We start from the raw sequence: 15,733 nt of genomic DNA, 5'->3' as shown, positions 1-15,733 counted from the left end.
AAAACATTATTGTCTAAACCGCTGGCAACAAAAGCAAAAACACAATTTTCAGTGCATCTCTAAACAGAATAACAAATCAGTATCCCGCATGTATAGAGGAGAAAATGCTAAGAAAGCATTAAGTTAAAAGGCCTGAATACACGGGACACGTCACACGAACCCTACTGTAATTTCCGAGTGAGATTCAGCGATGTTGCACGAGAGACACGGCTGTCCGGGACTCGCCTTCATTGGCTGAGATGGCTCCCGCTGCTGTCAGTGAGCCAATGAGGAGAAAGAGGGGCCGGGGCCACGGCTCCGTGTCTGAATGGACACAGGGAGCTGCTGCTTGCTGTGGGATCACTCAACAGGAGGTGGGGCCAGGAGTGCCAAAGAGGGACCCGAGAAGAAGATCTGGGCTGCTCTGTGCAAAACTATTCCACAGAGCAGGTAAGTATGACATGTTTGTTATTTTTAACACACACAAAAAAAACAAGACTTTAATATCGGTTTAACTTTCAATTATTTTTATTATTTTTTCATATAAATAGAAGAACTTTACATACTTTCTTTACAAACATTTGTAACATTTAATATTGCTTTAAGGCTGCATTCACACCTAGGCGTTTTTACGCCTGTAGCGCTACGCCGCTGCCGCCAGAGGGCTGAAAACAGATGTCCCTCTATGGAGATGGTTCACATCTCCTGTCGCCTGCCGCGTGAAAAAAGGTCCCGGACCTTTTTTTCAGGCGTCTTCGAGCGTTCGGCTAGGAGATGGGAATCATCTCCATAGAGGGGGTCATCTTGGGGCACATCTAGGCGGACAATACCGGCGTTTTTTCGCCGCAAATCGCGGTACAAAATGCTGCTATTTTTACCGCGATTTGCGGCGACAAAACGCCGCGATTTCGTCCGCCTAGATGTGAATGCAGCCTAAAACAAAATGATTATTGTTATGGAGCCCTCACCTGGGTAACACAAGATCCTATATTTAGACATCATTGATATGGACCTGCTTTCCCCAACCAGGTGATGTGGAACCGTAGCAACTAGGAGATGAAAAGCTGGTCACACACAAAGTACATTATGGCCGATTCTTAATTAACCTGCCAAAATTCGCTCAGCGGGTGGCCTTGGCTTGCTCCTGCCCAACATTTCTTCATTGGAAAATCAAAGGAGCCAGGCGGAAAACTATCAGCCGAACAGGTCCTGTATCTAATCGGATGCAGTCATGTTCTAGTATTTTCACTGCCAATGTGGTTGGCTATCAAAATAGAATGTATGCAGCGGGCTATTCGCACTGTGTAGCATGGATGGTGGAATCTAAGATTTATACAGGCTAAATTAGAAAAATCTGTATATGGGCAGTTTAAGGGACATTCTATTGCTGACTGCTAGTGTAATTAGCATTGTTATCACTGGCGACTAATAAGTCTGCCGTTCATCACAAATGTAAAGGAGCACTGTAGTTTTCATTGCCTGTCTGCCTTCCTTTTCTGGTCATTATTAGTTTTATTTTTTAACTGGGAAAAAAACTATACTTTTTTTTTTTTTTTTTTTTTTTATAGCAGTTCTTGGTGACAAGTGTATGGGAATGTGTCCTTTATTTCTTTTTATATCTTTTATTTCGGCCTATTTACACTAGTGTACCATGAGCCTTGGCTAAAATAAATAGTGTTTTCTGAGACCTGAAAACTATTTCAAGTATTCACCCATGCTAGACAGGTTAAAAGGCTGTAGATGGTATTGTATTCCAGACAAATGCAGCATTTGTTGCTGCACGTTGCCCAAAAAGCTACCAGACGTGTAATAGTGTGTTGCACATTTTACCTTTTGGCCCCATGTACACAGGATGCTGCTAAACGTACGTTCAGTGGCAGTTGGACACTTCTTTCAACTGCCCCTGAACTCATTCAATGTTATCCTATGTGACCATGTACACAGTCTCGTTTATTTGCAGTTTCTTTGTTTTTGGCCATTTAAAAAAAATCATATTTTTAACGCTTCTAAATGCAAACGCTGCATGTAAACGCGGCAAAACTGATGTTTTAAATGTGGGTTACTATCGCTCATATATAATCATTTATGGGCAGCTGTAAAAGCGTCCCGTGTACATGGAGCCTTTGTCAACACAAGCTACAATGCCTTCTAGTGAAGGATGTGTATGTGCAAACAAATTTTGGATTTTGTAAGCCGTTCCACAGTGTTGATAAAGCAGACGGGAAATGTAAAAGGTCAGTTTTTCCATAAATAATCTAGTCAAATTCTTCGCAGCCATAAATGTAAACATTTTATTTTTGTTTTACCCTCCCACCCCCTCTAACTTATGCAGACAGTCCTCTCTCTTTTTTTTTTTTTTTTTTTTATCTGGCAAAGCCAGAAACACATGCCTAAGCTCCCCATCCTGGTCTCTTTCCACTGATGGGCTTATGTAAGGAACTGGTGCCCCCAGGACCATTGGTACCACACTGTCCCTCTGTCATATCGCCAGTCCTTTTCTCTCTCCTGAAGATTGCTGGAAGCCACCCGATGGGAAGAGTCTGTCGCACAGGCAGTGACATGGGCAACCAAAGAAGCACCCTGAGCAGGAAGTAAACAGAAGATGGAAAGGCTCAAGGCTGCGAGACCGACCTCAATGTGTCTTTTGCATTAAAATACTTACCTGACTGTTCGATCCCTTGTAGAATGTAAAATAAGCTGGGGTTGCGCAGCTCTTTTTGCCTTGCGGCACACTGCACATGTGTCGGAGTAATGTCATCCCATGCTGGCCAGTCAAAACGGATAAAGACTGCACCTGAAGGAAGCTAGGGAGAACATGCTGGCAAGGGGCCACGTGAGCGTTAGACCAGCGGAACCCCTTTCTGCTGCTGCCCTTTAAGAGCTCCTAAATGCCCGGGGGCAGAGGCGGCCTTTCGGGTCCTGTCACTGCTGTGATTGGCTGTCACAGCAGTCACATGATCAGAAAGCTCCCGATTGCAAGTATGCATCATGGGCTTTCCGGTTTCCACTGGTAGTGCGCACTCAGCACAGAAAGCGTTAAATCCCACCCTCCAAGTGGCTGCATATATGCGTACCATCATCGAGAAGGAGTTTAAAGCAGTGTCCTTTCTATCTAAATCTCTGCATGGACGGCCTCCCCGGACGGCGATGGCTGTTAGAATCCTGATGAGATGAATACCACCAATCGCAGAAACCAGACGGATGCGATCTCCAATGCAGGACATATAGAAAGCCCCAGTGGGCTCACAGGGCAAAATGGGCAAAAGGTGGAAGAAAAAGATGCTCCAAATGGTGCAGGTCAAATTAAACCGTGACAAGTTTTATTTAAGATATGAAAAAACATAAAAAATAATCATGTGAATAGTAATAAAAGCAGTATGGGATGCAGTAAAGTGGACCTGCTTTACTGCATCCCATACTGCTTTTATTACTATTCACGTGATTATTTTCATCAGGATTCATACAGCCATCGCCGTCCATGCAGAGATTCAGGTCCACCGAGACCACTACGCCTTTAAGACTTACTGTTATCATAAATGGCTGAGTCCACAACCTCCGGTAAGAGTACCCATTATACTTACCTTTTTGATGCCTTGGTGATCCCTTCAGGCAACTGTATACTCAACGTTGATACATCCATTTATCACGTTTTTTTGGAATTCGAATGTCTTCACTCATTGGTGTGATTTATTGATTCATTCAGTGTCAAGTTCTGAGACACAAGGTTCTCACATGGACTTTACTTATATTTTGTATAATTTTTGTCGTCAGAACTATTGATCACAATTACTCATTAGCGCTGCACTATTGTTTTACCATTTCTGTTTCACTTTGTTTGTGTGCTGGCAGCTTTTTCATGTATATGTTTGGTTTAGCGCAGTTTTTTTCCAAGTTTTCTAAACTCCACTGCCTAGAAACGACTATAAACGACCCTGTGTACATGTACCGATAAGACAACATAGAGAAGAGTTCGGGAGCAGTTAAAAAAAATACCCAACTGCTCCTAAACGTGAGTTTACCAGCAGCAGTGTACATGAGGCCGAAGACAGGAAGTGCAGTTGGCTCCTGCTGCTGTCAATCAAATCCTATGCTGTGGTAGTATGGGGGCGTGGCTGAGCTGCTCTGTTAGCATCTATGGATGCACACGGCTCGACTCGGGAGCGTGCCTGAATATTTGCCCTCATAGCACACGCCTTGCTATGGAGACACACTCAAAAGAGGAAGAGCAGACTGTGCTAGCGGTGGTCCCCAGAACAGGAGCTAAGGTGCCGTTCTGTGCAATATCCTTGCACAGAGCAGGTAACTATAAGCTGTTTATTTATTTTTTACCAAAAAAAAAAAAAAACATCCTTTATCACTTTTAAGGTTGCTGTGTGCCTTTTCAGTATAAGAATTATGGCCTGCTGTATTTAGAAGACCTTTGGCTAGAATCCGGAGAGTAAGCTTTATTTTTATATATCTTGGTCAGGTAGTCCCCTTCCTTTTTTTTTTTTTTTTTAATGTACTCCTAGACCTGACATGATTGTCAACTAAACTTGTCTGAACTGGTTAACGATTATTCTTCTGAAATACTAGCAGATAAGTCTGGCTGATTGCACTCTATCTGTTTGGGTTTTTTACAACCTTTTGGCTTCTCGCACGTGGTATTTATGTATGAGAATCCTGCTGGTTTTTTTTTTTTGGTCATTTCAGGTGTTTGTTGCATGTTTCTGTGCGTATTTATGTGCATTCGAGCGCACAATGCATTCATAGAGAAAATGTAAAAAAAGGTAAATACTGACTGACCTGTGTGTACAGGCACATTGTAAACAATGGGCTGCGTTTTAGATTTTTAAATGCTGTACTGAAATTTTTCAAGCTTCTAAATCGTTTCAATGATCTGGCAATGTACCAATCTTTGGAACGTGCAAATTTTATTTAATTTTTTTCTGATGCAATGCCCAGTAATGCATTACCTTGCATAGCAGTGAACTACAGCACGCGTGTGTCAGAAGTGAGGTTATGCAATGCACTGGAGAAGTATGAATGGGCCCTAGGGTCTGTCTAACCCTTTTCATTGCATGATTATACATGCTCAATTGATACACTTGTGTATAATAATGTAAAAATACTTGGGTTATTAAGGCTTTCAATAATGTTAAGGTACATGCTTGAAATGTTTCAGGGAGAACACATTAGGTTCCTATGGCAGTTGATATTGTGCTTGGTCCTAGTTTCCTGAATTCCTAGTTTACAGGATTTATATAGCACCAACAGTTTGTGCAGCAGTTTACAATATAACTGAGCACAGTACAATACAGTTCCCTGGAAAGGGAATAGGAGGGCCCTGCTCCAGTGCTCCTGGAGCTTACAATTTTAAAGCATGGGGGAGGTGCTACAAAAGGTAAATGGCTGCCAAGTACAGTGTCCCCCCCCCCCCCCCCCTGCTGGTATTCTCGTAAATTGCACATTCAGATTGTAAAGTTCTAGAACATTAAAAAAAAAGGTTGGTCTTTGGCAGCCCATCATTTAGGTTTGATATGTTTTATTTTCCGTCATTAAATCATGTATGATAACATATACAACAATCTGTACAGCCTCTCCCGTCTCATTAAAACAAGTACAAAAAAGTGGTAATATTCATGATGAAAACCTGTAATTGGGTGCACCCACCAGGGTGGTTTTACTACTAATTTTTATTCAGGATTTATATAGCAACAGTTTGCGCAGCGCTTTACAATATAAAGGGAAACCCATTCACTAACAATGTAATTTTAGAAAAACCCTTTCATTGTACTCTTGGGTATACTATATCTGTGTATTGCTACAATGTTTTAGGTAGTTGAAAATTGCTTTCTTATAAATTAAACAATATGAAAAAAGTGGTCTAAAACAAATGGCATATGTGGGGTAAATCGGAGACCTTGCTCTGGAGTAATGGGTGTATGGGCAGGTCTAACCCATGTGCCCCATACTTTTTTCAATGTGTGTTTCTTTTTTTCTGGTTTTGTAAGCAAAATCATTTACATTTTATTAAGTATCAAATGCCATGACATGACAATGTATTCAGTGTCTTGTTATATTGTTTCTATCTTGTAGGTCATGCATTTCATTTGGTCCTAAAAACCGATCTGTTGGAGCAGCCGCAAAAAGCCAAGTAAGCTCTGTTGCCTACAAAGTCTATAAATACGTGTGTGTGTGTGTGTGTGTGTGTGTGTGTGTGTGATTTATTTCTCCTTCTTTCTTCTTTTTTTTTTTTTTTTACTTTCACTGGCATATGGCTATAAAATGAGAACTACACTGTACTGCTCATGGCAATTATTCGGATTGCTTCTGTCATTTACTTGTGTGTAATAAAATATTGATCACCTCCTGTGGACAAAAAAACTATTTATCCCACGTGTGTTCTACATTGGCCACCTTGTTTCTAAAACTTATTTGTGAAAACATTGCATATTCAAGTTCACTAAAGTATTATTCTGATGCTAGGTTTTATAGTAATATAAAAATGTACTGTACATTCAGCCAGGTCTCCCCTAAGCGAATGCTTTTTGTCTTTTTTGCCTTGTTCATTTCCTATCATTGATACATAACTGTACTTTATTATTTCCTCTTGCTTATGTCAGCCTAAAACATGCTGAGTAATTTTGGCTTTGTTTTCACTAGGTCATTTCCAATGCAAAGAATACACTGCAAGGCTTTAAAAGGTTTCATGGGCGAGCCTACACGGACCCATTTGTGCAGGCTGAGAAGCCTGGTTTGGCCTGCGAGCTTGTTGAGCTGCCAACAGGCTCCACTGGTATCAAGGTAAAAAAAAATACGTTTTTAAAAGTGCTCTTTAATTAGTAGGGGTTGTCTGGTTTCAGTGGTAATTCTTTGTGGCTTTTATTCAGGGTTAGTACTCTATTTTAACTTGCGTGCATTTTACATAATTTATAATTGAGGTTTTCATCAATACATTGGTACCGTATAAAGAATTTATTCTGCACGTCTGAAGGTTCCAATTCTATGACTTGTGTGGTTAAATGATCTGAGAACTATACCAGCTTTGGCATAATTGTTAGTAGGTCATCCATGCCTTGAGCCTTTAGTAAAAATAATTTATAACCTTATTGGAGTGTAAGGGTTGAAAGACTATGGGAGTTGGTAAGTATGGGAAATGCTATACTGATATGAAGATTTGCATTACAGTACCCATTTAACATGGCGTTGCTAAAATTCCATTGGACAGTCGGCAGCACCAAATGTTGAGAAGCTTTTACTGTTTTGGTTGAAATCTATACACGCTTTGGGGATCCAATGAAGATAAGACTACTATTTTCTAGATGCTTTTTCCATAATTTTTTTTTCCAGAGCTCAAACACATTTTTTATTTTTTAGGTCATGTATTTGGAGGAGGAGAGAAGCTTTACTACTGAGCAGGTGTCTGCCATGCTACTGACCAAACTTAAAGAAACAGCAGAAAGTGCATTGAAGAAGCCTGTAGTAGACTGTGTTGTTGCAGTAAGTAATGTATTTTTTATTTTTTTTGTAAGGGTTAACGTTTATGGTCAGTGAGCACATTCGACATATTTATGGGAAATCAAGTTCATAAGGAATTCTGCCAATACGTGATTATTGTCTTATAATTCAAGTTTTCCTGCTTCTTGCTGATGGCTGCCTAGAGTGGATTGTACTCTATGCACATGCTCATGGAGTGTCGTTAATGTGAAGCAAATTGCTGTATATGTACGGCGGCTCCTAGAAGAGCCATAGCAGGAGTGCACCCGGGCAAGAGAGCCAGAACAGAGATGTGTGTGTGTGTGTGTGTGTGTGTGTGTGTGTGTACTAGTCAGTCCCATCCTCTCGCAGTTAGAAACACACCTAGGGAACAATCTGCATTTTTTTTTATTTTTATAGTGCTGCATGTCAATGATTCCAAATAAAAAAACGTGTTTGATCTGTCCACCACAATGTCGCAGTCGCAATAAAAATCACTGATCGCCGCTATTACTAGTTAAAAAATAAATAAAAATGAATAATAATAAAAATGCTATAAATCCATTCCCTACTTTGTAGACGGTATAACTTGCGCAAACCAATCAATATATGCTTATTGCGATTTATTTTATTTTACCAAAAATATGTAGAATGCATAACGGCCTAAACTGATAAAGAAATTCGTTTTTTTTTTTTTTATTGGGATATTTATTATAGCAAAAGTAAAAAATTGTGGTGATCAAATACTATTTGTAGGGAAAAACCGAAGTTAGGCTTACCGGTAACTCTGTTTTCAAGAGTCTTCCAGGACAGCCCTGTAGATGTAGCTCCTCCCTCCGGGACAGGAAACACAATCACCCCCAATCATAAAAGGCGGTCCTCCAGGTCCTCTCCTCAGTTCATCCAAGAATTCCTGACGGACTCTGAAAAACATAATCTTACCAACATATCGTTAGTACAAACTTCCATTTCCAGTTTAGAATAATATACACCGGGTGGGAAGCCAGGCTGTCCTGGAAGACTCTTGAAAACAGAGTTACCGGTAAGCCTAACTTCGGTTTTACCCTTTCGTCTTCCAGGACAGCCCTGTAGATGATAGACAAGAAACTTACTTATCAGGGTGGGGTTACTGCTTGGAGGACCCTCCTACCAAATGCCTGATCCTTCTCAGACATCAAGTCCAGGCGATAATGCTTGGCGAAGGTAGTATAACTTGACCACGTTGCCGCCTTGCAAATCTCTTCTGGTGAGGCTCCGCCCCTCTCGGCCCATGAACTCGAAACTGCTCTAGTCGAGTGTGCTTTAACAAATGGGGCTTGTAGGCCCTCTAACTCATAAGCCTTCTCTATTGCCATTCTGATCCATCTGGCAATAGAGGATTTTGATGCCTTATGACCCTTCTTACTACCTGAAAAATTAACAAAAAGGGAATCACTCTTCCTAAACTCTTTGGAAGCTTCTAAGTAAACTAAAAGGCACCTCCTCACATCTAGTAAGTTTTGGGGTGCTCCCTCTGAGTCTGAGGTGGAACAAAAAGAAGGAAGGACAATGTCCTGTGTCCTATGGAACTTGGACACAACTTTAGGAAGAAAACTGGGGTCTGTTTTCAAAATAATCCTATCATCAAAAATCAACAAAAAAGGCTCCAAGATTGAAAGAGCCTGTAGCTCACTCACCCGTCTGGCTGAGGTCACTGCCACCAAGAGGACCGTTTTAAGTGTGACCCATTTCAGGATGGATTTCTCCAGAGGTTCAAAAGGTTTGCCTGAGAGTGCTCTGAGCACCAATGAAAGATCCCAAGAAGGACAGGTCGAGACCCTCACTGGCCTAGATCTTGATAAGGCCTTGAAAAAACTCCTAACGTATGAATTCTGCTGAAGGGAACACTGCAAGAAGACACTCAGGGCTGCTACCTGTACCTTTAGAGTGCTAGGGGAGAGACCCAGATCTACCCCAGCCTGCAAAAAATCCAGAATAGCTGGAATACCTGGATGATCTAACTCTTGTTCTCTCATCCAGGAACAAAATCTCTTCCAAAAGTTGGCATAGATTGCTCTTGTAACTGGCTTTCTGCACTGTAATAGGGTGTTTATTACTTTCTCTGAGAAACCCTCTGCTCTCAATAACTCTTCCTCAGATACCACGCAGTTAGACTCAATCTGTCTATCTGCGGGTGTAGGATTGGACCCTGCGAGATCAGATCCTTCCGGACTGGAAGGGGAAATGGAGGAAAAATGCATAGTTCCTTCAGGATTGCGAACCAAGGCCTCTTTGGCCACCAGGGCGCGATCAAAATCAAGTCTGTCGCCTCCAACCGAAATTTCTGGAGCACTGCTGCTATCATCCTTACTGGGGGGAAGGCGTAGCAAATGTTGAACCTCCAGGGATTGGAAAATGCGTCTATCCTTAAGGCCTGATCTCTGGGATCTATTGAGAAGAACTGGGTTACTTTCTTGTTCTTTTCTGAGGCAAAAAGATCTATTTCCGGAAGACCCCACCTTTGTGTTATCTGAGCAAATACTTCTTCGTTCAGGGACCATTCGTCCTGTTTCACTGGCTGGCGACTTAAATAATCTGCCAGAGAGTTTTGAGTGCCCTTTAGGTGAACTGCTGTCAGTGAAAACAAGTTGGTCTCCGCCCAGGAGAGGATTTTGTTGGATATCTCTTGCAAAGCCGGACTTCTTGTCCCTCCCTGCTTGTTCAGGTACGCAACAGCCGCTGCGTTGTCCGAACGAACTTGCAGGTGATGTCCTACCAACCTTCCCTGAAATGACTCTATGGTTCTTAGAATTGCCAACAGCTCTCTTTGGTTGGAGGAACGACTTGCCTCCACAGGAGACCATGCTCCCTGGGCTACTGCTTCCCCTAGATGGGCTCCCCAGCCCCAGGCACTTGCGTCCGTAGTCACTATTACTTCCACCGGGAAGGACCAGTCTAGACCCTTGCTCAGGTTGTGATGTTTTCGCCACCACCACAACTTCCTTTTTACTTTGGCTGAGATTGGAATCAGTGACTCTAAATCTTGACTTTGGCCGCTCCAGAGACGGAGCATAAGTTCCTGTAATGGGCGTTGATGATGTCTTGCCCAAGGAACTGCAGGGAAGCAGGATGTCATGAACCCCAGGACTCTCATTACCTCTCTGATTGAAATCCACTGATTGGACTGTAGTTGGGCAACGGCCTGACTTACTTTGATAACCTTTTCCTCGGGGAGATAAATTTTTCTCCTTACCGAAGATATCCTGTACCCCAGGTAAACCACTTCCTGGGATGGCACCAACTGGGATTTGTCCCGGTTGATTATCCACCCGAGTGAGGAGAGATATTCCTGTGCCACCAGTAAATCCTTCCCTAACTGTTGAGCCGATCTGGCTACAAACAGTAGATCGTCCAGATATGGGATTACCGTGATAGCTTGATCTCTGAGAGGGGCAAGAGCTTCTGCCAGAACCTTGGTAAAAATTCTCGGAGACGAGGATAGACCAAAGGGCAGAGCTTGGAACTGGAAGTGTTGAATCCCTAAAGTTGCCCTCACTGCTACCCTGAGAAATTTCTGGTAATCTGGATGTATAGGGATGTGCAGATAAGCATCCCTGAGATCCAGGGTCGCCATGTAACACCCCGGGAACAGACATCTTGCAACTGTAAAGATCGACTCCATCCTGAACCTTTTGTACTTTACAAATCTGTTCAGGGGCCGAAGGTTCAGGATCATCCTGAACTTCCCTGATGGTTTCTTTACTATGAAGACATGGGAATATACTCCCTGTCCCTGCTCCTCCAGGGGTACCGGAATTAGAACTCTCTGATCCACTAATTCTCCTAGCGACAGCATGAGAGCTTCTGCTTTTGCCTTTTCTCTGGGAGGATGAGTCACCCTGAAGTTCCATTGAGGCAGTGACGCAAACTCCAGTTTGTATCCGTTCTCTATTAAATTTAGAATGAACGGGCTTGAGGTTGCCTTGGTCCATTGTGGGAGGAACTGCCCCAACCTTCCTCCCACGGGGACACAGGAGTCATTGCGGTTTTGGGGGGGGTTGAGGAGGATTAAACAGGATTCCTCCTCTACCACGCCCCTTGTGGCCTGCCCAATGCTTCTTGGGTTGGCCTTCCTTTTTCTGGTTTTGCCAAAAGTTTGAACCCCTGAAGCCACGAAAAAAACTCTTTCCTTCGGCTTTTTTCTTTTTCTCAGGAAAGGCCTTCTTCCTGTCCTGAGTACGTTCTAAAGCCTCTTGGAGGCCGGGTCCAAAAAGGTGATCTCCTGAAAACGGAAGACCACACAATTTTAATTTTGAGGCGGCATCTCCCGTCCAAGTTTTTAGCCATACTGATCTTCTGGCTGCATTGACCAAGGCTGCTGACCTGGCAGCCAACTTTACTGACTCCTCTGAGGCGTCAGCTAGAAAACCCACTGCCTTGAACAAGAGTGGAAAAGATTTTAAAAGCTCTTGTCTAGAGGTACCGGCCAAGATGTGTGCCTGTAACTGGGTGAGCCAACACTCTAAGTTTCTTGCTACACAAGTAGCCGATAGAGCTGGTTTTAAACTGATCGCAGAGGCGTCCCAAGCTCTTTTCAAAAGTAGGTCCCCCCTTTTGTCCATTGGGTCCCTAAGGGAACCTAGGTCATCAAATGCCAAATCTGTCCTCCTGGAGACCTTGGCTAAAGGGGCATCCAGTCTAGGAACCTTGTTCCAAGGATGAGACACATCTGATTCGAATGGAAACCTACGTTTGAGGCTGCCTGAAAAAAAGGGTCTTCTTTCAGGTTGTTCCCACTCTCGCAGAATCATATCAATCAAAGACTTATGAACCGGAAAAACTTTGGTTCTGGTCGCATTCCCCTGATACATGAGGTCATGCCGTGAGAGCTGAACCTGTTCCTCCTGGATATCTAAAGTGTCATAGATGGCATTCAGGAGATCCCCCACATCATCCAATGACAATTTGTATCTGGCCGCCCTGGAGGAATCCTCCTCTCCCTCTGATTCAGATGCTGAACCTGCCTGAGAGGAAACAACTGATCTGGGAGTTCTGTCTCTAATTTCCTCCTCTTCCTCCTGAATTTGTAAGGAAGGAGTACTAGAGGCCCTAGTTAGGGACGGGGCTGGAACCTGCATCCTATCAATCAGTCCCTTAAACGACTGAAATGTGGATGCCATCTCATCTTTAAAAGATGATAACATTTGGTTACAAGTGGTTAACGAACTTTCTTTAACCAAGCTATTAACACAGTCAGGACATAAAGGCTTATCCCAATTAGAACTTAGCTTTGTCCCACACACTGCACATTTCTTCCTAGGAGGCTGGTTCTTATCATGGGCCTTGACCTGTTAAAATAAACAACACAGTTTGACCACATTACAACCAGCTAAACCTTCATTCACCACTGTGACAAGGTTCCTAGAAGGTGCAAAAGAAAAAACCTCCACCAAACAGGTTCACCACCTAGGGGGGGGGGGGTATCTGGGGTAAAAATCCCCTACCTATCAGAGTAAGCCATGTGCCGTCACCAGGCCTTACCTGAGAGGTACCGGTGCCTGCTGGACCAGGATCGGAAATAGCCGCTGCTGCCTCCATGGTCCTGTGTAATCGTTTTCAGTCTCCCTGAACAAACACCAGCGCCGGGTCCTTCGAGTCTCCTCCGCGCCCTTTTTTGAAGTAGGAACGATACTTCCGGGCGCCCCCTGATGACGCGCTTCCGCCGAGAATACTCCTTCCTCTCTTTGGAACGCATGGAACCCGCCCCCTCATCGAATACCGGAAGCGGCGCGCCGAATCGATGGCGTCTCTCACCCTCGCGGCCACGCCACCCGGATCACTACAGGGGACGGATCCCACCGTCAACGGGGTCCGACTCTCGCCGAGCTCACGGCGGAGGAGACTCCAGCTACGCTCTCTACCCCTAGGGCCAGAGGAGTGCTGAAGGCTGAGGTAGGTTCTCTCACATAAAAAACAAACAAACACGTTCCCTGATTGTATCTCCTCCCGTCCGGCAGGAAACACAAAAAACTGAGGAGAGGACCTGGAGGACCGCCTTTTATGATTGGGGGTGATTGTGTTTCCTGTCCCGGAGGGAGGAGCTACATCTACAGGGCTGTCCTGGAAGACGAAAGGGTAAAATAAGGGTGTCAGTTTTATTTGGGTGCAACGTCGCACGACTGCTCATTTGTCAGTTAAAGCGACGCAGTGCTAAATCACAAAAAATGGTTGGGTCAGGAAGGGGGGTAAATCCTTCCGGGGCTGAAGTGGTTAATGATCACGTCAAAATGCTGATTGTTTGCGGTCTCTGGCACCCATACTTTAGAAGTCTGGATCCTGTGATTAGCATGAAGGAAGAGTTCCCAATCTGACTTCAGTTCATTAAGTCCCGGTTCACACTGATGTGGTGTGGATTCCACAGCGCATCCTAATCGCACACCATTCATGCAAACTGATGCGGGTGTGTAACGACACCCCAAAATCAGTTTGCAAAACGCAGTTCAAATTGCTGAATCGGATCGCATGGGTGTGTGAACACCCATGTGATCCAATTCTGGTGCGGCCAAAAAAGGTCCTCCAGGATTTTGGTGCGGATTCGGTGAAATTTGAACCATACAGAATAATGGCTTAAATCACACTGCTGAAGAATCGCATGTGATTTGAACAGGAATGCAATGCAATTCCTATTCAGATTTGCATGCGTGGCCCCCCCCCCCCCCCCCCGCATAGTGTGCACCGGCACTGTGTCACAGCGCATATACATAGCAGCATACATTTGTGTGTGTGTGTGTGTGGGTATATAACCAGAAAACTGTTGGTAGAACTTAATGACAGTTTTCAGAAGCAATAAGATTTTTGGTTTTATGAGGAATATAAATGGGACTGAAATTTTGAATCTGAACACTGAAACGCCTGTAGTGTTAATACTTTTTTCATTTTAATGGCCTGTGGCATACGCAAGCCATATAACTAAAGGTGTAATTTTATCTGGAGCTCTATATTCACATGTCTGTAGGCAAGTGTAATGTAATGTGATGTGTAGTCCAGTGTTCTCTTTATTCCAGGTTCCATGCTTCTTCACTGATGCGGAGAGGAGGTCTGTAATGGATGCCACACAGATCGCTGGGCTCAACTGTCTACGACTAATTAATGAAACTACTGCAGGTAACAGATGGCCAAAAAAATTATAATAAAGAAGCTGAGTATTTCAGACCGATTTCATAACAAGCAATCCTTTTCTATGTAATTACAGAAGGTTTTTTTTTTTTGCTGGGAGGCTAGCTCTTTCTAGCTAATAGGTCCTAAAACTGGTGTTACTCTGGCTCCTAATTATTTTCTTTTCCCTGTTAAAGTGATTGTAAAGGCAGAAGTTTTTTTTATCTCGATGCATTCTGTAAATTGAGATAAAAAGCCTTCTGTGTGCAGCAGCCTCCCCAGCAATCCCTTAATACTTGCGTGAGCCCCATCGATGTCCACGAGTCCCTCGGCCATCCCTCCTGATTATCTGAGCACACAGAAGTGGTGCCTTTGGCTCCCAGTTGTGGCAATCAAAGTCAGTTTGGCAATCTGGAGAGAGGTGGGGCAGAACAGCAGTTCAGTGTCTGACTGAACACGGAGCTGCGGCTCGGTTTTGGTGCCTCCATAGCAAGCTGCTTGTTGTGGGGGCACTCAACAGGAGGGGAGGGGCCAAGAGCACAGATGAGGGACCCATGAAGAGGAGGATCCGGGATGCTCTGTGCAAAAGTATAACATGTATGTTTTTCTTTTTTTTAAATGAGACTTTGCAATCACTAGCCGACCTGCCACCGCAGTTATACGGCGGCAGGTCGGCTTGGCTGCGCGAGATCATGTAGCTATACTTCATCTCGCAGTTCAGCCAATAGGGGTGCGTGCTCGCACCTAGTGCCGACGCGTGATCACCCGCGATCGCTCGTTGCAGAGCGAGAACTTGGAGCTGTGTGTGTAAACGCACAGCTCCCGGTCCTGTCAGGGGGAGAAATGACGGATCGTCTGTTCATACAATGTATAAACAGCGATTGGTCATTTCCCTGTCATTTCCCTGTCAGTCCAACCCCCCCCTTTCACTTAGAACACACACACAGGGAATATAATTAACCCCTTCCTCGCCCCAGAGTGTTAACCCCTTCCCTGCCAGTGGCATTTTTATAGTAATCGATGCATTTTTATAGCACTGATCGCTATAAAAATGCCAATGGTCCCAAAATGTTAAAAATGTCCGCCATAAGGTCGCAGTACCGATAAAAATCGCTGATCGCTGCCATTACTAGTAAAAAAAATAAATTAAATAATTTTTTAA

The 15,733-nt window shown here is 43.8% G+C and overlaps 1 protein-coding gene across 1 annotated transcript in view; it reads left to right on the top strand.

Moving 5' to 3' along the window:
• HSPA4 (heat shock protein family A (Hsp70) member 4) overlaps positions 1 to 15,733 on the top strand; it is a 74,536-nt gene that overhangs the window by 24,059 nt on the left and 34,744 nt on the right. The window contains exons 2-5 of the mRNA XM_040344618.1: positions 6,058 to 6,115; positions 6,625 to 6,765; positions 7,339 to 7,461; positions 14,481 to 14,580. Coding sequence (XP_040200552.1) covers positions 6,058 to 6,115; positions 6,625 to 6,765; positions 7,339 to 7,461; positions 14,481 to 14,580 — 422 coding nt within the window. The remainder of the gene's footprint in view (positions 1 to 6,057; positions 6,116 to 6,624; positions 6,766 to 7,338; positions 7,462 to 14,480; positions 14,581 to 15,733) is intronic.

This window comes from Rana temporaria, chromosome 3 (assembly GCF_905171775.1).
Source record: "Rana temporaria chromosome 3, aRanTem1.1, whole genome shotgun sequence".
Lineage (NCBI taxonomy): Eukaryota > Metazoa > Chordata > Amphibia > Anura > Ranidae > Rana > Rana temporaria.
This window is presented reverse-complemented; position numbering and strand designations above follow the sequence as displayed.